General features: G+C 39.0%; 1 protein-coding gene across 6 annotated transcripts in view; it reads right to left on the reverse strand.

Annotated features, from left to right (window-relative positions):
- Positions 1–21,902, reverse strand: part of Parp6 (poly(ADP-ribose) polymerase family member 6) — a 31,451-nt gene that overhangs the window by 5,869 nt on the left and 3,680 nt on the right. For 2 of the 6 annotated variants that reach the window (XR_013343717.1, XM_077799716.1), the window contains 16 exons: positions 21,311–21,388; positions 20,502–20,596; positions 19,814–19,874; positions 19,489–19,579; positions 18,979–19,045; positions 15,081–15,230; positions 13,796–14,006; positions 13,252–13,305; positions 11,446–11,541; positions 10,761–10,853; positions 9,906–10,031; positions 8,323–8,388; positions 7,325–7,392; positions 4,988–5,036; positions 4,638–4,750; positions 3,741–3,813 (listed from right to left, as the gene is read on the reverse strand). Coding sequence is in view for 5 of the 6 variants with exons in the window: in XM_077799716.1 (XP_077655842.1) it covers positions 3,741–3,813; positions 4,638–4,750; positions 4,988–5,036; positions 7,325–7,392; positions 8,323–8,388; positions 9,906–10,031; positions 10,761–10,853; positions 11,446–11,541; positions 13,252–13,305; positions 13,796–14,006; positions 15,081–15,230; positions 18,979–19,045; positions 19,489–19,579; positions 19,814–19,874; positions 20,502–20,596; positions 21,311–21,388 (1,491 nt within the window). In the remaining variant the exon portion in view is untranslated. Of the gene's footprint in view, positions 1–2,976; positions 3,047–3,740; positions 3,814–4,637; positions 4,751–4,987; positions 5,037–7,324; positions 7,393–8,322; positions 8,389–9,905; positions 10,032–10,760; positions 10,854–11,445; positions 11,542–13,251; positions 13,306–13,795; positions 14,007–15,080; positions 15,231–18,978; positions 19,046–19,488; positions 19,580–19,813; positions 19,875–20,501; positions 20,597–21,310; positions 21,389–21,902 lie in introns of all 6 variants that reach the window. The other 4 variants (XM_077799720.1, XM_077799719.1, XM_077799718.1 and 1 more) reach the window with 4 other exon arrangements.

Here is a 21,902-nt window from a genome sequence, read left to right on the forward strand (position 1 = left end):
GCAGTGGCAGCTAGTAATAAGTATTCCAAGAGTCTTCTCCTGGTTTGTACTTTGTTTTTGTCAAATGGAAGTTCATCTTTTATGATATGTAATTCCATCTTTTTCTATTCTCTGGAACACTTTGTATAAGATTAGGATAATTTGGTCCCTGAAAGTTGGGTTTAAGACTCATTTATAGCTGAATTCAGCAACATATGCCTGTAATCCTAGCAACCTGAGAGGCTGAGGCAGGAGGATTCCAAGTTTAAAGCCAGCCTCAATAAATAAGCAAGACACTGTCTCAAAATAAAAGGGATTGGGGATATAGCTCAATGGCAAAGTGGCCCAGGTTCAATCCTAGTACAAACAAAACAAAACAAAAACCTACTTATAAAACTATCTGGGAACTTAACGTGATGGTGCACACCTGTAATCCCACCAATTTGGGAGACTGGGGCAGGAGAACCCAAGTTTGAGGCCAGTGGTAGAGCGCCCCTGGGTTTAAGCCTCAGCACTACAAAAACGAAGAGCAAGAACAAGAGGAGGAATAGCAGGAAGAAGAGAAAGAGGAAAAGGAGAAAGAGGAGAAGGAGGAAGAAAAGGAAGAAGGAAAAGAGAAAAAGTAGGAAGAAGAAGAGGAAGGAGCTGGGGTTGTGGCTCAGTGGTATAGTGCTTGTCTTGCACATGTGAGGCACTGGGTTTGATCCTCAGCACCTCATATAAATAAAAAAAGGTATTGTGTCCATCTATAACTGAAAAAGAAAGAATTTTTTTTTTAAATATTTATTTTTTAGTTGGAAGACACAACATCATTGTTGGTATGTGGTGCTGAGGATCGAACCCGGGCCGCACGCATGCCAGGAGAGCGCGCTACCGCTTGAGCCACATCCCCAGCCCAAGAAAGAATTTTTTTTTTAAAGAGAGAGAGAGAGAGAGAGAGAGAGAGAGAGAGAGAGAGAGAGAGAATTTTTAATATTTATTTTTTAGTTCTCGGCGGACACAACATCTTTGTTGGTATGTGGTGCTGAGGATCGAACCCGGGCCGCATGCACGCTAGGCGAGCGCGCTACCACTTGAGCCACATCCCCAGCCCCCCCAAGAAAGAATTTTTAAAAAGAGGAGGAAGAGGGATAGCAGGAAGAAGAGGAAAAAGAAGAAGGTAGAGAAAGAGGAGGATAATGAAAGAAAAAAACTATCTGGAATTTGGAGGTATAGGTCTGTGCAATCTGGAATTTGGAGGTATAGGTCTGTGCATGATGGAGACCCTGGGAAGGAAGGAAGGAAGGAAGGAAGGAAGGAAGGAAGGAAGGAAGGAAGGAAGGAAGGAAGGAAGGAAAGAAGGAAGGCAGGCAGGCAGGCAGGCAGGCAAAAATCTAGGCTTGGTGTGTGTTTCTTTTTTGAGGAAAAATGTAAACTTCTTCTATAGTTTTATGGCCACTCAGGCTTTTGATTTCTTTTCTTTTTTTTTTTTTTTTTTTAAGAGAGAGTGAGAGAGGGGAGAGAGAGAGAGAGAGAGAGAGAGAGAGAGAGAGAGAATTTTTAATATTTATTTATTTTTTTAGTTCTCGGCGGACACAACATCTTTGTTTGTATGTGGTGCTGAGGATCGAACCCGGGTTGCACGCATGCCAGATGAGCGCGCTACCCCATGAGCCACATTCCCAGCCCTTTTTGATTTCTTTTTGAGTCAATTTTATTGTTATATTTTTCTAGGAGTTCATCTTTTTTATCAGTTGTCAAATTATTGATATAAAATTTACAGAGTTTTTTTGCAGTGATGGGTGCCAAACTCAGGACTTCATGCATGCTAGGCAAACACTATACCACTGAGGTATACCCCAAGTCTTTTTATTTTATTTTGGGACAGGGTCTTGCTAAATTGCCAAGTCTGGCCTTGAACTTGGAATCCTCCTGCCTCAAACTCCAGAGTAGCTGGGATTAAAGGTGTGTACCACCATGCCCAACTCAGAATTCTCTTATTAGCTTTTAAAATTGTTCTATCTAGAATTATATTACTTTTCTGTTTGTAATATTTATTTGTGCTCCTAAATTCTAAGTAGCCTATGTACTGTATCTGCTTTATCTCATTGATTTTGGTTTTTACCTACATCATCTCCTTTCTTCTTCTTTGACTTACTCGGTTGTTACAAGAGTTTTCCAGTTCTGAGATTCTGGTCATTTATTTTCTGACCTTTACAATTGTTATAATCACTGCAGGATACTAAATAATAATCTACAAAGAATCTAAAGAATCTAGTACAACTGCCTTCATACAGTTGACATGTAACTACACGAAAGCCATCCTTTATCCAGAGATTATACTGATCAAGAACAAAAGCAAAAAAAAAGGAACTGAGACATGAACCAGGAAGGCTAAGAATTCTAAGTCATATTCTTTTTCCCATCTCTGAGCTAGACAACTCTGGACTCATTTCTTCACCAGACTCTAGACCTCATTCATGTCTAACCTTTGGAATAACATACTTCTTTTTCTTGTAGTCAATGTATATTATGAACAATGTTTGATTATGAACAGTTAAACTTTTAAAAAGTGGTTGACAGAACAAGGTCTCCAGAAATATAAGCCAATGAAAAGAATTCAAGCCTTTGGGTATATTCACACATAAAGTCACATGCACAAATGCATACAATTCACAACTGCCAACATGAAAACTATGGTCTACAAAAACCCTTGTTTCACTTCCCATCTATTCCTTAACCCATTCTGAGGGCCCAATTAATAAAATTAATTAATAAATTACAATTAATAAAACTACAATTAATAAAACTACCATTTTTAACAATATCTGACCTCACCTTAAATAGAATTTAAAGTTCTACTGAGAGAAAGTAGAGACAGACTATGTGTCCATGATTGAGGAGAGAGCTGACATAGACCAAATATCCACAATGGGGAAGAAGATGACAGCACAGATCATGTTGTCACAAATGGATACAATGTAAATAGAGTCAAGGTGGCCAGAGAGTATTTCTTACCTGAGTATCCAAAGGAAATACTGGAGATGGGGCTCAGGTAGATGCCTTTGCCATAGGCTGCTCCATGCAGCTTGCAGGGAAACACCAGGATGAACATATGAGCCTGGGCCCTCCCATGGCTATATATTAGGCATCCACAAGGCTTATCCAGACCTCTGTCTCTCCATCTACCTTCTCATACATTCAAATTAACAGTAGGCACCTACTCTTATAAAACTGATAGGCTGAAAAGTGGATTTAGATTAAACTGTTTGCCTATTATATATTAAATATTAATGTCTTGGTGAGTGGGGAGTGGTAGAGTCACAGTCCCTCAAAATCCACAGTCCTATCCCCAAGCCTTGGCATACAGGCAATTATAGAAGGAATTATAGAAGAGGTCGCCAGGAGGAGGAATAACAACCATTCTCTGAAGTTTCTCAGGGTAAAGAAACAAGTCTTCATATCAATTCCTAAATAGCCACATAAATAGAGAAGTTCTATCTAATGTGAATCTATTGCAGTGGCTAAAACCAGCAATTCCGCATCCCTAACTATATGTATATTCTCATTCCCAAAACCACCAAAAAATACAGCCCAACTTCAAATACACAATAGCCATGTTCATTCTATAGATACAATTCCAACTTCCCCTCTAAGGAAGCTCCCCAGACTAAGCTTCAGGATGTGGAGGCAAAAACATCTGAGTATTCTAGAGCAGCCTTCCCCAAAACTTAGTGGGGTAGGTAGAGATGGACAGAAAAAAGAAAGAGACACAGTCTCACCTGCAGTTTGGTGTAGGATGCATTGACTAGCCCATTGCGCAGGATTGAATGCCAGTTCTCAATGTGGGACCCACTGCAAAGCAGGGTAGAATATATGATTCTTTGTGGCATAAAGTTTTCCAGAGCATTTTCAAGAGTGCCATCCCCACCCATGGTTACCCACACGAAACATTAAGACTGGCACAAACACACCTAGAGATGGACATGCACATGGATACAGTCATAGGCAAGTAGATGTATGTTTGTGGTTAAACACTGTATCTGCATTTCCCGTCCTATCCTCTCTTCTGGCCTTCAGCTAATCACATCCTAACTCTCAATACTGAACTGCTGATTCAACATTTTCACTTGCCTATTTTCCTGATAATTCAAATTCAACAAATTTATCTCAAACCCGTCAAACTTATTACTAATTCTAAACTCTCAATACTGAACTGCTGATTCAACATTTTCACTTGCCTATTTTCCTGATAATTCAAATTCAACAAATTTATCTCAAACCCGTCAAACTTATTACTAATTCTAAATGGGCCTTCCAGTCCAGACTACTTTAAGAACACTATCACTCCCTCTAAATTAGCTTTTACACTTTCTTTCTTTCTTTCTTCCCTCCCGCAATTAGGCATAAATTGTGGATTTCCTTTCAAAGTTTTGAAATCTATCACCCCTTCCATTTGGTTCCTTCAACTATGTCATTTTATAAGTATCATTTCTCTTCAACTGTATCATAAACAAGTTGATAACATAAGCATGTCACGTTTCATTTTATCCTCTATAACATCTACCAGCATTTAATAAATATTTGCTAACTAGTTGAGGGACACAGGTAATATAAATTCATACCTCAAAGGCACCCCCACCCCCGGCCCACTGCTGCCCACCCTCCACCCTCCTCACTGGAAGGCAAAGGTGCTGCCATAGAGCTTCTTGGCGGTCCGGAACCGAGCCTCCTTGGCAGGAGGGCTGCTCAGCAGGAGGAACTGGTGTGAGGTGTGCATGAACTTCAGCTGCTGCCCAGGGTGGGGGTGCGGTCAGGAAAACAGAGCAGAAATGGAGATCAGGGAGGGAAGGGTTAGGGATAGGGAACAAATTAGGCTTAAACTGACCCCAAACAAAGGAAATATGATTAGGTCCAAAGATTATGTTGACATACAGAGCCAACATGGCTAATGTGATCAGCTGGCTTGAAACCCCTGCTGCCCCTTCACCACAAATTTGAAGGGTTTAGAGGAAGAATGATCACTTACCCTGCTGAGAGGTAGTTTGACAATGTGTGACCTGTTGCTAGAGATGATCCTGGGAAGAAACAGAGAAAAAAGGAAAAGGATAGAATAAGTATAGGGTTAGGTTATCCTGAACAGTCTTCCTTTGACCCTGGGAGAACAAGCAAGAATTACAGCATTGTCTGAATTGTGTGATAAATCCAGGTCACTATCTGAATATTCCTTTTGAGTGACAATGCTCATGTATAAAATTTTAAAAGGGAACCTACTGTCCAGAGAACAGTTAGTTATTGGGAGTTAAACAATGGATAAAGAAAGGAAAGGGTATGAAATAGGTCACTACATCCAGGGAGAGAAAAGGATGGAACAAAAGGAATCCTACAAGAAGTCACCTATTTTTAAAAAATAGAAAAAGAAAAAAAAAGAGAAATAAAAGGAGAGACCTGAATTAGGAATGGTGACAACTTAAACCAGAGATTTAGTCTCAGAACTGGGTCTCAGGAGCCATCTTGCCTGAGCTCAGAGAAGGCTGAAGACTCTCAGAGATGGAGAAAATGAAAAGAAAGTTACGAACTAAACTGGAGAAAGAAACAAAATAAACTAGAATGAACTTCCTGAGAAGTCAAGGACAGACTAGGCTGTACACAGGCTGTACTCAGAACAGGAGAGGACAAAGGCTTAAAATATTGAGGTCTCAGCAAGACAGCACTCTCCTACAGTGAATACAGTTTGTTTATTGTGCCTCATCCATATACTTGTGATGTCAGCCCTATGCCTGGGCAATCATTTTTATTCTTATTTAAAAATTTTTTTTTTTCAGTTACAGATGGACACAATACTTTTATTTTATTTACTTATTTTTTATGTGGTGCTGAGGATCAAACCCAGTGCCTAACATTAGCTAGGCAAGCATTCTATCACTGAGCCACAACCCCAGTCCCCAGAGCAATCTTTTTGGCAAAAGGGAGGAAGCTGTTGTACTGAGAAGAACTGATGTCGAAGGTTGACTAGTAAGAGAAAGGCAAGCAAGAAAAAGAAAGCTGTCAAGAAAACAAAACAGAAATCATGGTCAGGGAGGGCAGGCAGTAGGAATATTCAGAATCTTTGCTAATAGAAGTGAATAACAACAGTACCTCAGACTCTAGACATTCAATATCAGGGAACATGCCGGGACAAGGAAAGAAGACAGGATAGACAGACCTCTCAGGATGCACAGGAAACTTAGTTGACTAATAAGTCAGCTAATTCCTATGTGCAAGGAACACTCAAAAACCTATCAGTAACGACAATATTTAATAAAAATGCATTGAAAATTGCCAAGAGTAAATTTTAAGTGTTACCACCATAAAAAATAACTATGTGAGGTAATGAGTATGGTAACTGGCTCTACTGAGACACTCCACAATGCATACCTATTTCAAAACATCATATTTTTATGAGAAACATACAATTTTTTTTTTTGTCAATTAAAAATTAGCCAGGGCTGGGATTGTGGCTCAGTGGTGGAGCACCTGCCTAGCACATGCAGGGCACTGGGTTCAATACTCAGAATCATAAATAAATAAATAAATGTATGTATGTATATATGTATGTATGTATTTATGTTAAAAAAAAAAAAAGCCAGGTATAGCAGAGCACACTTTAATTCAAGTGGCTCGGGGGGGCTGAGGCAAAAGGAGCAAAAGTTTGAGGGAAGCCTCAGCAACTTAGTGAGACTCTGTCTCAAAATGTAAACATTTTTTTTTAAAAAAAGGGCTGGGGATGTAGCTCAGTGGTAAAGCATCTCTGGGTTCAAACTCCAGTACCAAAACAAACAAACAAAAACAAAAAATTAAGAAAACAAACAAATCTTTTGGGGAAACATTTTTTTTTTTTTTGGTACTGGGAATTAAACCCAGGGCCTTATGCATATGAGGCAAGCACTCTACCAACTGAGCTATATCCCCAGCCTAGGAAACATGGAACACTAAAAAAAGAATTTGTGGGGGCTGGGAATGTGGCTCAAGCGGTAGCGCGCTCGCCTGGCATGCGTGCGGCCCGGGTTCGATCCTCAGCACCACATACAGACAAAGATGTTGTGTCCGCCAAATACTAAAAAAATGAAATAAAAAATATTAAAAATTCTCTCTCCCTCTCTCTAACTCTTTCTTTAAAAAAAAAAAAAAGAATTTGTGAACTCTATGTAGGATCTAAATTTCTGTCAGGGCATGATATGTCAATAGCAAAACTCAAAAAAAAAAATCCATACTGCCTAAAACCTTGTGAAGAATACTGAAACCACCTTTAAGGGGTGCAGGCTCTATATCTAAAACCTTCCCCCTTCTCTATTGCCCCAAGAAGGGTGAACCACTCTATCCATACCATTGCAGGAGAGGATGAGCCAAGGGGTCCAGCTTGTCCATCTGCTTCTTGATTTCCAAATATGAGCCCTGTAAGACAATTATCATAAGATTATCTCCCAGGAGAGATGGGAGCCCTCCCACTTTCCATAGACTGACATCCAAACCCAGGGCAAGGGTATTGAACGCCACATAGAGAAAGAGGACATGGGGGTTCCCACCCTCAAGGAGCCCCAGTCAGATTAGGAAGACTCAAAAATAAATATGAAAATGACTGAAGATGCTTACAAAACAACATGCAGGTGGGTCTCCCTCATTTTATGCAATTCCTACAGCCCTAAAAAGCTGATTGTAAATCAAAAAATAAATAAAATCAATGTCCCAGAAAGATTAGGCTAAGGAATCCTATAGTAAATCTTTACATAAAGCAAAGTCATTCTGATAAGTAAATCATCCCTCCTAAGTGTACATTCTGTGTTAATCTCAACTGTGATATATAGGATTTGCTGAGAAGAGGCCCACCTGTAAATGTGAGAACAAATGAATGTCTATTCATGCAGAGACTGTAGACGAGGGGTGGGGAAATCTGGTGAGGAACAGCCTTGAGTCAAAGGATGGTCACTGCTCCATGTGGCTGCCCCACCCCTGGAAGGACAGAAGATGTAGGCCCCTGGGTCTAGTTCCTTACCTCCAAGCCCCCCTCCTCACCCTCCCAACCTTGGGCAGAGTTCTTTCCCTTATTTCTCTAATTCTCTAAGAATTTTCAAAAAACATTAATTTTGAACAACTTGTGAGGATTTAACAGCAAAGATAAAGATTGAGAAAGACATTAGGAGTGAAAAGAGTAAAGAGAGAGCTAATAAAACACAGAACAAGAATTGGGAAGGTTACAGAAGGAATAGCAGAAAAAATACATGAATTTGAGTAGCTTCTCTAAATCTTCACCCCCACTCCCATGAATTATACAAACAGAATAGGGCACTTAAACTGGGCAGGCAGAGAACATAGAGAGCAGAATACCTGGGTCATCTCCCGGATGGACATTACACTATCCAGAGCTTTCTGAAGCCGCTCATAATTCTTCTTCTGTAGAGAATCAATGGGAAGAAAAGAATCAGATGAAGAAAAGTAGAGGAGAGAGAAAAGTATAGAAAATCAAAGTAGGATGTACAAAGACCTCTAAGAGGGCTTAAGGAAACAGACTTGTATGCTATAGAATTAATACAAGTTTAATGTCAGTTCTGGAATCACATGCTAGTTCAAAATAACAGGGTAAGTGACTTAACCTCTTAGAATCTTAGTATCCCTGCTTAAAAATGATGGCTTTTCAGTTGTGCGTGTATTTTGCTTTTTTTTTTTTTTTTTTTTAATTTTGTAGTGCTACGGAAACCCTCTACCACCAAGCAAAACCTCCAGCCCCTATTTGCAAATAAAAATAGCAATCCCTACTACCCATACAGAAATGTTTTGAGAATTAAATAATGTAGGTAGAGAAACTGTATAGTGCCTGACAAAGTAATGATAGTAACAGTGATAAATTGTCATATATATATGTATATATTTTTTAATATTTATTTATTTATTTATTTTAGTTTTCGGCAGACACAACATCTTTGTTTGTATGTTGTGCTGAGAATCGAACCTGGGCCGCACGCATGCCAGGTGAGAGCACTACCGCTTGAGTCACATCCCCAGCCCCTGTCTTATATATTTGTGATGGTTAATTTTATGAGTCAACTTGACTAGACCATGGGGTCTAGACACTTGATCAAACAGGATTTCTGGGTATGTGATGGTAGTTCAGATTAACATTTGAATCAGTAGACTGAGTAAAGCAGACTGACCTTCCTAATGTGGATCTCAATCAGGTAACTAAAGACTTGAAAAGGCTAAAACAAAAAGGCTAACCTTTCCCCACTCCACAAATTGAATAATAGTGTAATCATCCTGTTTGAATTGGAATAACAATCTTTCCTGCCTTTAGATTTGAACTACAAAATGGCTTCTTCTTGAGTCTGATCACTCTCAGGCCTCTGGTCTGGGACGGCAACTATACATGTGACAGGTTTTTTTTTGAGTCTCCAGCATGCTGACTATGGATGTTGGGACTTCTCAGTCTCTGTGGTTATGTGAGGCAATTCCTTATAATAAATTTCTCTCTTTCATTCTCTTATTATATATATTTATATTAGGTTCTCTCTGGAGAATCCTAATATGGTACTTTACATACATTATCTCTCATTTTTATGACAATCCACAAAGTAAATACTATCCACTTTTATAGGTAAGAAAACATTAATGCCATCCCTGACACCACTCAACTAGAGAGCACCAGAACTTCAAATAAAATCCATGTCTGTCTGGCTCCAAAGTTTATAAAATTCTTCCCATAATAATTTAATATGAATTCTTCTCCCCTTCTTCTGATGAACTCAGCTGACACAGCTAAACACTAGGATTCAAGAGTTCCCAAGAAACAGTTGTTCCATTTCTTCTGTCCCTTATCCAAGCTGTTGTATATGCCGGAATGGCAGTCTATAGTCTCCCACTATCTCTTATTATTTCTGTTATTTATCCCTGACTTTCTCCCCAAGCAACTGTACCTTAGGGTTAAAGGCCAGAGTCTTGGGATCAGTGGGGTCCACCACGGAGGGGTAAGGCTCAAAGATGATACTCTTTCTAGGGGATTCCAAAGCTGCCCTACACATGGCCACCAGCAGATCCACCACCTTAGGGCAAAGAAAAAAGGGGCAAAGCTTAAACAATTGCTCAGTTCTTGAAGTCCATGGCATCTAACATTTCTCTATTCTGTTCTTTTTAAAAACATATTTTCCTGCTGTTTTAATTAGAAAATGCAATCTGATTATATAGATTTAAGCAATAAAAATATGAAAAAATTCAAGTAATAACAAAGTTTTGATTAAAGATAAATATCATCCACCCACAAACAAATCTCATTTCCTCACAAGTAAATACTAATTAAGTTTGATGTAGATCCTTCCAGATATTTATTACTATGTAAATAATTTTTTCTTTTCATTTTTTTTTTTTTTGTGTGTGCTGAAGATTGAACCCAGGGCCTCATGAATGCCAAGCATGAGCAACTCCTGAGCTCAATCAATCCTCCTGACTCCACTTCCCAAGCAGCTGAGACTGAATACAAGCACATATTACCATGCCTAGCTTTATATTTACTTTTTTATATAACTATATGTTACATCTTTCTATCCATAAATAATAAGTATAGAGTATTTCTACTATAAGGGCATACCATAATTTCTTTAACTGAATTTTGTATAGCTGGTGTTGTATTCATTTTTTCTTATAAACTTTATAACTTAGTGAACATCCTTACATAAGAAATCATTTTTGGAGGTTAAATTCCAAGGAGTAAAATTGCTGGGTTCCCTTGACTTTCCTGATCCCAATTCCTCAGCCGCTTTTCCCTCTCCTCATACCTCTGCTCCAGTAGCCACCTCCTCTGCAGCTCCAGACATGACTCCCAGTGTGTAGAAGGAGAAGACGCACAGTTCACGAGTACAGACAGCTGGCTGAATGAACATATTAAACAATACAATATAGGTGTAAGTTATGCAATGAGAAAATGTAAGGAGAGACAGGTCTGACCCTAGACCACTGCAGAATAAGGTAGAAATTTGGGGTCCTTTGTATCAGGAGAAAATCATCAAAAAGTATTATATCTAATTAAAATGCCTTACTAAAAAGTTTGAGAGTTGAGTCATCTACCTATGAACCATTCTCTGACCTGTCAGGTAGTCAGATAATTCTTCTAAGTTTCCATGACACTGTTTGTATCTCTTCTATACATTTAACATATATTATGATTTATAATTGACTATCCACCCATCTAGACTTGGGAGTACCAGAGGATAGTATTGTATCCACTCATCTTGTCAATATCTGATTCCTATTTTTAAATGCTGCATGGGAACTATTTCCTCAAGGTCATTATCATATCCTCATCTCTCCAAACATGATTAGACTTCTTTTCTGAGAAAAGCAATTCTAGAGTCTCTGGGGACAGAATCCCTTCTTTACCATAGGCCCAGGAAGAAAAGAGAGATGAGAAGTAAATGAAGGGGTCTTGGCGGAGGAAAAAGGTCACAGGGTAGGAGCCTATACCTTAAGCATGGAACCATTTTGGAAGACATGCTGCTCATCACACACCACACAGTACTCATTCAATGTTGGAATCCTCTGCTCTGCATATTTCATGATCTGGAGAGAGAACAGATGTCTACATATTTTAGAGGTTCACGCACAAGTATAGAAAAATTTTTTTAGATGCAGGAAATAATTTACGCTTCATTCTAGTTATTCTCCTCCCTTCCAGCCATTTGCCTAAAGCAGAATCGATTCTTGGGCATTGCACTTATTTCAACTGATGCCTCTACTTCAGAGCTAAATCTGTATATTATTATAAAAATAATACCTGTCATGATCTTTGATTTAAAGTCCTGAGTTAATAACTGACTTCTACTTCTTAGTATCAAATGTAACTATGGATGGCAGTTAATCTATGCCTTCATTTATAAAGTAAGATATTATTCACCTCATTGGGATATTGCAAAAAGTAAGATTATCTTCATGAAAGCATTTCATAAGCATAAGCAAGTGCTAATTAAACTAGTAACAGCAGATGTACTCACTACAGACTGCCCTTTAGTATAGGTGAGTATTCAATCCAAGATCAGATTGCAAGGGGACCTGAAAAGACACTTCAACTACCTAGACAATTAGCCAATTCACTGGTCAAAATCACCAACAAAATTCTGTGCTGGGTTCAGGCTTGGTCACATATGCCTTTAATCCCAGCAACCTGGGAAACTTTGAGACAGGAGGATTGCAAGTTTGAGGCCAGCTTCAGCAACTTAGGGCCGCTCTCAGCAAGTTAGCAAGACCTTGTCTCAAAATAAACATAAAAATGTGCTGGGGCTGTAGCTTAGTAGTAGAGCACCCCTGGGTTAAATCCCCAGTACACACCCCTCAAAACTAAATAAAAAGAAAAAAGAATTCTGTGCTGGGAAGGTAGTACAAATTGAGAATTCATGCAAAATATCCTAATATGTTTTTCCTAGCAATGCCTTAACATACTGTTTGTGAATAAATCAAGCTGTCCCATTTCACATGAGCTGGTAACAGAGATGGAAGGGGTTTTACTAATTCATTTAATGCAGGTTTTTTTAAATGCCTACTATGTACTCAGCTCTGTAAAAGGTCTCTTTGACTGTTATCAAGAAAGATTGTCTCAGATGCTAGACTCCAATAGGGGAGATGTGGTATGTCAACAAAATTCCTTACAATGGTATGTGACATATGGTATGTGACACAGAGATGTTACATAAAACAAAAAGGATCATGCAATGGAGTAATGAAGATTATAAGGAAAAGACACTTGTGAACCTTGATTGCAACAGGCAGACATGGGGAGGAAGGCCAGTGGAAAGAATAACATGAAAAAAGATAACAGAGATATAAAAGTGAAAGCTCAAAGAAGTAAAGAGATTTTTGAAAGATGTAAATGATCAGCATTGGCTTAGCAGTGAAAAAGATCTTTAAGGAAACTGAAGATCACTTAAGCAAGGGATTTGGGGACTGCAAGAAAAATTAGTGTCAATACCTCTCTTAACACTTTATATACTTAAAATTCACAGTACATTTGTACCCGATCCTAAGTGTTCCCAATAATTCTGTAAGTTTTTTGTTTGTTTGTTTTAGTCCTAATATTGGGGATTAAACCCATGCTGAGAATACATGAGGTTGGGAACTATATCTTCTCTCTTTATCCATTCAATACTTATTAGTATAGTTCTGGGAACAAAGCAACTCAGGAAATATTTAACTGACTAAAAGACCAGTGCGATCTTAGGGGATCATATGGTCAGACAATAAGTAAGATGTTTGGACTGAAGTTTTAGACCTAATTACCTGGACAAGGAATCCATACTCCAGAGTGGGAATGTTCTTGCAGTGACCACTAACCTGGTGGAAGTAAAAGACAAGACCTCATAAATCTTTTATGAAGCAGGGGCCTCTAAAGACCTCACTGACCCATCACCTAGGATTTTCCTAAAATTACTAAGTCCTATTTCAAAAAAAGCAACCTCAAAGCTGGAGAGATTTTTTTTTTTTTAGACATTTTTTGCCAAAGATTCTAGACTAGTGTTAACTCGTCTTTAATCCTTTCCAAAGTAGATGGAACAGATCAGTATAGAAGTTAACTACCAAGTTAACCACAGTCTAATAAAATCAAACATGACTTGCCCATCTACAGTCTCTCTCTGGTTTATGGCCTACTACCAGAGAAGGCAGCCAGACAGTTTAGATCTAAGTTTCAACTATTAAAAAAATATGTTCCATTCTACTCACTCATAATACATTAATAACCCCACCCCATTTTGAAAAGCTACACTCCCACATTTCCAATCCCACCCTCCTGATACCCAAGTCAAATCCTCCCCAGCCCATGTACCAAAGGAGAGGTCCGTGCTGGGGGAGGGAGGCCCACGTGCTGAGGGCACAGGAGACCTGCCTGAGGGCTGGGAGGGTAGCCAAACACCTCCACTTTGGGGTTCTTCATGGTACAGGAGATGGAACGATTCATGAGGCGCCCAACTCGTAGCTCTGGTACACTCAGTTTGCCTTTCAGCATGGAGTCCTGTATGATGGGGAAACTGGGAGACCTGGAGAGTGAAGGTAAAAAGAACTGATAAAAATGAAGACTCAGTATGAACCCCAGAAGGGGACTGGAGAGAAGTAGGTCCTAGGCCAAAAGTCTAAGCCAAAGACAAAAAACTCAAAAAGGGGTACATTCCACTGGATCCACTGTGAGAAAAAGTGGATCACACTATTGGATTTATATATTTTGGTACTGGGGATTGAACCCAGGGGCATTCTACCACTGAGTTACACTCAAAATCTTTTTATTTTTGAGACAGGGTCTTGATAAATTGCTGAAGCTGCTTCAAACTTGCAATTCTCCTGTCTCAGGCTCCCAAATGGCTGAATGGCATGCACCACCACACCAACTAAATGAATTGATTTGTACGTCATTACCTGTACCTTTTTCAGATTGGGACATGGAAGGGAGGTAAAGGCAAAGCCTAGGCATTAACACCAGGTCTGAAACAATCCCTTGGAGAGGAGACCTGTTCATTTACTCTCTGTCATAAAAGAGAAGGATTAAGTGCTACACACTGGCAAGAAGTAGTTGTATCCTGAAGAGCTTAATATTAACTATCTGACTGTCAATAATGGTGCCTGAGAAGCTACAAACCTAGGTTTGTGTCTGCCTTTGGGAAGATCAGAAGATAACCAAGAAGGAAACAATGTATATCTAGGGTCAAAGAATGGAGCAATATTTATTTCCAGCCTAGATAATAAATCAATGGGCCCTTGCATAAGAGCCAGGAGTTGGTGCCTATTCCATAACTCTGCCTCCTTATGACAGGGAATAAGGATAAGAACCAAAGGAAGACAAGATGGAAAGATCAGCATGCACATCTCCAAATATATTACTGTGAGCTCAGAATTATTGTATTTTACATACAGGATGAGGTTTGAACATTGGACTAGGAACAGAAGAGTAAGGACACAAAGGGGACAAAACCATGTGAGTGGTATTAGTAGTTAAAGGTACAGAATTTGGAGGACCAAGAAAGAGGACAGAAAAAATTAATTCATGTATTCCAGAAGATGGGAATGAGGCTAAGACAAGACTGAGGTGATTACAGATGATTAGCTAAGGGGGTTCTTACTTGGGGATGGGTGAGAAGATGCTGAGGCCAGCTCGGAACTTCTTGATGGTACCACTTGCCTTGAACCAACTGTGCCTCTTCTCCTGCTGGGTCTTCAAGAAATCGTTGCTCAGATGTTTCCATTGTTGGGATGTGAACATACCCAGGATCCTGAAGAATCAAAGAGAACAGGTTTAGGCAAGAGCAGGCAAAGGAGAAGGTCAAGAAATAGGAACTAGGCAAGGCAAATAATCTAATTCCAAAGACTGCAAAACTAATTGTGATAGGGGAATGTGTGCTTGAACACCCGCCTTGAGGTGACCTTAGCACATGGAAATTACTATCTTAAATGCCATCCTAAATGAGGCGCCCAACTCGTAGCTCTGGTTCACCCAGTTTGCCTTTCAGCATGGAGTCCTGTATGATGGGGAAACTGCGAGACCTGGAGAGTGAAGGTAAAAAGAACTGATAAAAATGAAGACTCAGTATGAACCCCAGAAGGGGACTGGAGAGAAGTAGGTCCTAGGCTAAAAGTCTAAGCCAAAGACAAAAAACTCAAAAAAGGGGTACATTCTACTGGATCCACTGTGAGAAAAAGTAGATCATAGGGCTGGGGATGTGGCTCAAGCAGTAGCGCGCTCGCCTGGCATGCGTGCGGCCCGGGTTCGATCCTCAGCACCACATACCAACAAAGATGTTGTGTCCGCGGAGAACTAAAAAAAATAAATATTAAAAAAAAAAAATTCAAAAAAAAAAAAAAAAGTAGATCATAGTACACTCTCCCATTGACTATGTAAATGGATCAGAAAAATTCTGAAATGCTTTTTGCACTTTCAGGGAGATCTCAAAGGTGAGCCTTCAAAGGCTGTGCACCTGAAATTTACTGCCAAGAATGACTATATTGAAACCAGAACAGAGATGGGAGGACAGAAGTAAGTACCACACTCTGCCTTGTGAATAGTGAAGAAAAGAACTAGGAACATAAAAGATACTGACATTGTTAGATGAAAAATTACATCCCGGGCTGGGGTTGTGGCTCAGTGGTATAGTGCTCGCCTAGCATGTGTGAGACCCTGGGTTCGATCCTCAGCATCACATAAAAATAAAATGAAGATATTGTATCCAGCTAAAAAAATAAATATTAAAAAAAAAAAAAAAACCACTACATCCCCAAATTTACAGTTTCCAGAAAGGTGGCACATGCCTGTAATACCAGCAACCTGGAAGACTGAGGCAGGAGGATCCAATTTGAGTCCAGAATCATGACTTCACAAGACTCTGTCTCAAAATCAAATTTAAAAAGACTAGGGATTTAGTGGCTAGAATATGTGAGGTCCCAGGTTTAATCCGAAGTATTTCAAATAAAGAAATACTATAATTATAGTTTCCAACTCCCAGACTTGTCAGTCCTTTCACTTGTCCTTGAACAGTTTTATCATTTCTGATTCAATATAATTATTCAACTTCTCAAGTTTCTAATTTCAACTAAAGCCAACAATCTCTTTCCCTTCTAATTAGAGAAAGCCATCAGATATCAGCACCTTTAATTTTTCTAATCTTATTATAATACCTATTTCCACCCTGACCTCAATCCCTCCACTCTGGACCAAAGTGACATTCTATTTAACACAATTTCTCTATCTGTGCTCTATCTCAGCCCCTTCTTGCCTTTTTAGGAACCTCAATCTATCAATCATTCCTGTCTCTTGTTGGTTCCTTTCCCAAAGATTACAAAAAATTTAAACTTTCTGTACCTCAGTCTAAGTATCTCATACTTTTCCCCTTCTAAACTCATCTAAATTTCCCAATTCATAATTATTGTTTCTACTTTCTTGCCAATCATTCAATTCTCAAATTACTGTGGTTCCTACCTCACCATTCCATTAAAATTGTTCTCATTTTTAAGCTAAATCAAATAGAAATTTCAAAATTCTCCTCTTAACAGATCTTCACTGGCATCTGACCCTCGATAAAGAAGTTGTCTTGCCTTGTCTTCTGTGATACCATTCTTCTCTGACCCACCTTTAGTGTTTCTTCTTTCTCTGGGGTTTCCTGGGTATTCTGTCTAGGTGTTAAAAGGTATATTACCTTTGATTCTATTTTCTTTTCTATCATGTTCTCCCTTTAGCTATCTCATATTCACTGGTTTTAATTTCTATCCACACGCTGATGACTATCTTCAACCCTAACCTCTCCTATACATAACAAACTGTACTTCATATACACACTGTACATGAGCCATCTCCATTTTCATATCCTAAAGTTACCTTTAATATGTTTAAAATTGGATTATCACCTGAGCATAGTGGCACACATCTATAATCCCAGTGGCTCAGGAGACTGAGGCAGGAAGATCATGAGTTCAAAGCCAGCTTCAGCAACTTAGCAATGCTCTGAGCAACTTTGTGAGACTGCCTCAAAATAAAATATAAAGGCCTGGGACTGTGACTCAGTAGTTAAGTGCCCTGGGTTCAATACCCAGTTTCAAAAAGAAACTGGTGGTTGGCGGGGGTATCTATTCTCATGCTACAAATCTGCTATTTTCTTTTCCTTGTGGTGTTGGAGGCCTGAGCCAGGCATGTACTAGGAAAGTGCATTACCACCGAGTTACATCCTAGTCCATGCTCCTCTTCTTATATCCCTATTTAAATTGTGGCATCACAATTTACCTAGACAGGAGGGCTGGAAATCGAAAGTAATTTCCACTACTCCTTGGCTCTTGCGAATGTATACAAAATATCTAAGCCCAGTCTTATTGACTTATACCCCCAAAATCATTCTGTTTCATCTCCATTCTTGCAATTCTTTTTTTTTTTTTTTTTTTTTTTTTTGTTCACTTACTAGTAAGAATTGAACTTAGGGACTTAAGCCTAGGCAAGTGCTCTACCCATTGAACCAGCTCTCACTTCTATTCTAATCCACAGACATATTTTAGCTCAGCCCTTCATCATTTCATGTCTAAGGGTATATAAAAGCTTCATACTAAACTAGTTCTGGTCCCACTACAAAGTTACCAGAATACTTTTTCTGAAATTTAATCTGACCATGTCCTTTTTTAAAGTTACATGAAGTTGGCCTCAAACTTGCAATCCTACAAGTAAAAATTTTAAAAGGGCATAAAAAAAAAAACACACACATTCACACTAATAAAACATTGATTTTGTACAAAAAAAAAAAAAAAAAAAAAACCAAAAAACAAACTTGAGATCTTCCTGCCTCACTGAGAATACAGATATGTGCCACCATGCCTGACTTTTCTTTAAATGCTAAATAGTGATGAACTACTCCTTAACTTCCAGGAATTCTCAAGGTCTGATACCCAAGAACCATAGGCTCCCTTTCACAACCATAAATAATGCTACCAAAATTTGTTTCTTAGTTTTTCCTGGGCTTATTTCAAAAGGGTATTTTTAAAAAGGAAACATTAGATCCAAGGCTCTGTCCATGCACATGTGTTGCTAAAGTTTACATTTTTGATGTCCCCCAAAAGTCTGTGTGTTGAAGGTCTGGTCCCAGCTTATGGCACTATTGAAAAATGTGACCTTTATAAAGTAAGGCCTAGTGGGAGGAAGTTAGGGCCAGAGGGTATGCCCCTGAAGGGGATATTGAAACCCTAGGCCTTCACTTTCCATTTCTTTATTTCCTTCTTCCCTTCCACCATTGGGTGAACAGGCCTCTTCTACCATGCACTCCCACCATGCTGTACTATGCTACCACAGGCCCAAAGCAACAGATCCAAGCAATCATGGACTGAACTCTTTAACACTCTATGCCAAAATAAATTTTTCCTACTTTCAAAGTGAATATCTCAGGTATCTTACCACAGATACAAAAAGCTGACTAACACATGTGTTCATCTCTCTTTCCCTCACATATCCATGACCAAAAAAAAAAAAAAAAAAAAGATCAAATTTCTTACTTTTTCAACTGAAGACCCAGTCCAAACCCTTCCTTATTCGATGGCTGGAAAACCTCAATTGATGGTTCTGCAAAGAGAAGAGAAAGTTCCTAGTGTATACATATCTCTATCCTCCTTGGAGTTTAAAGCCATAGTTCAGTGGAATAGTTTCCTCACAGTCTAAAAACAGCAGCTACTGCATATTCTAAATAATAATGTGGAAGAGAAAAACTTCTGAGGTAGATAGATTGTGGAAGCTCTCTAATCAATTTCAAATATTCTCAGTAGGAAATTGAAGGAAAGGGAAGAATAAATGATATCTTAGAACTAGAAAACAATTTCATTAACCAAGAAGGCCTTTAAGGGATAGCTATCAAGAAGACATCAATGACATGAAACTGAAAATTCCCTATCAATAGCTATAGATTGAGCCCAAAGGCCTTACTCCTAGTTTTTTTCTACTTCAGTTAACTTAGAACTTTAGATTAGACCACACTCAGAGTACCCGCTTGCCCAAATCACTGCTTTTACCTGGTCCATCAAGGTACTGGGAGAGAGAAAATCTCAGCCTTAACACAATAGGTTCTGTCCGGAGGACCTTCCAGGCTGTAGATACTTCCTCCTAAAAGAATAAGGGAAAATTTCCAGTTTACAATTGGAATGGACTTGAAGTTTCCCCTATGCAACACATACATGCACATGACAGTACACACCACTATCTGCTGATGGTCTAGGAAAGACAGAGATGAAGAACCTGTGCTCCAAATACAGCACTCAGGAACAAGACTCCTGGCCTACATGACAAAATCCACAAGTCCAGATAGACATGTTGTTGGCAGGTACTAGCACCACTTACATCGAGGAAGCTGATGTTGATGTGGAGATCAATGTCCACGTCATCGATAGTTCCATATTCTCTACAGAGATACAACAGGTGAGTCTCATTAAGGGAGAAAGAAGGGAACAGAAACTGAGACAGAAGGAGAACTGAACTGGGGACAGGGGAGAGGAAAGGCTAGAAGACAGTCTGTATATAGGGTCTTAGCTGGATGATCTCAAGCCACTTATATGATCAGGGCTTTCTCTAGGACAGAAACTCTTCTTACATCAAAAGTAAAATTAATGACTTTCAAGAATTTAGGATAAAAATAAATTTATTTACTTATTATTATTATTGTTGTTGTTGTTTTGGCCATACTGAAGATTAAACCCACGAGCACCTAGCCCTTTTTATTTTTATGGTATTATTATTTTTGAAACACTGTCTCACTAAGCAACTAAGGCTGACCTTGAACTTGCATTCCTCCTGCTTTAGCCTTCCCAGTAGCTGGGATTGTAGGTGCCCCTGGCTAAGAGGGAACTTCTAAGAAAAGTAGTTAGTAAAACTACCAATACCTCCTGTTAGCCAAGCATCAGTATTTTGGGCAAATTTTATCATTAAGCTCACCATTTATCCCCTTTTATCACAACATAAAAAGATTTAGCCTTTTAACAACTCAGAAATAAGTGACTTGCTCCCCTGCCATCCTGAAGTAGAGTCCTACCTGATGGATACAGAGTTCTCACTGTAGATCTCCTTCACAGCTTCAATGTCTGCATCAAGCTGTGGGTGTCGATACAGGTCAGCTGCACAGCTCCCCTAAGACAGCAGCAAAAAATGTAGGGTGGTAGGAGGGGTGGAAAAGGATATATAAACAGGGAAAGACAGTCAAAAATAAAAAGAACATGAAGATACACCAGAAACAGAGGGATACAAACAGCAGCAGTACAGGGAAGCGAAAGCTACTTATATAAAGGAGTTCTTGATGGTGGCCCTAGCTAGAGATTTTATTGACAAATCCCTTCCTCCTACATCACCACTTTAAGGAAGTTTCTGAAGACCAAATGTAGGCCTTTCTTGAGGAGTTCACATCCTTTAAATCTTTAGCTTTTCCTCTCAGGCACTGACCTGCTAAAACTCAGATAGGCTAAAGGGTACAGATTTTAACTCAAGTAAGTTCTATCTGAAGAGCGTTCTGAAAGTGTGAGCATTTTTGCTCAAGAGTGTGTCCTTTTAAGACTTGACCCTAATGAATATTCCTCACTGGCTAGTGAAATAAAAAAAAAAATAGTTCCTAAGAAAATACATATGGCTTTCATTTACAGAGGATGTAGTTTATTCTGTAACAGGTATAGGTCCCAGCCTAGGGGAGCAAAGACATGGGATAAGCTCTGACAAGACCATAATTAGACCATACCAACATTATATCCTCATCTCATCACTGCTCCAGGACAACTTCTTTCACTCTTGATGTATCCAGAGAATAAAATCAAGACCACCCAACATTGAATATTATAAAGAATATAACCTCACCTGAACTCCATAGAGAAATTCCTCTGATTCATTATCTCCTTCTGAATCATCATCATTCCAGAACTGGCCTTTGATGTCCTAATGATGAGAAATAAAGATACAATTATTTCTTAAGTCCCTTTCATTCCATGGAATATGGTGGGGTGACAGAACAGGAAAAGGTTCCTTAGGGTAGAATAACTAAAGCCTTAATCCCATTACACTTTTTGCCTCACCCTTTACCAAGTCTATCTCTTCCTAAATCTGATCATATCCAAGGCATAGCTCTAACTTGAGAAAGAAAACAGTGAGGAATTTTGGCCTTCTTAACTCTCCTATGATCAAGGCTCTGGTAGCCAATGAGGGAGGGACACAAAAGACTTCAATGATAAAGTTGATTTCTAAGTATATCTGGATTGTAGTATAAGCTGGCCTCTTCTACATCATTACCCAAGTATACGTAAGCTCTCATCTCATTATTCTGTTTCTATCTGTTAATGTATTTAACTCACCCCTTTTACCCTAAGAAAACACATAAACACACAGACACTTCTCCCCCAAGTAATACTATTTCCTGCCCCTTCTCCTTTATTTAACTTCAGATACCACACTC

The sequence above is a fragment of the Urocitellus parryii genome, chromosome 6 (assembly GCF_045843805.1).
Source record: "Urocitellus parryii isolate mUroPar1 chromosome 6, mUroPar1.hap1, whole genome shotgun sequence".
NCBI lineage: Eukaryota > Metazoa > Chordata > Mammalia > Rodentia > Sciuridae > Urocitellus > Urocitellus parryii.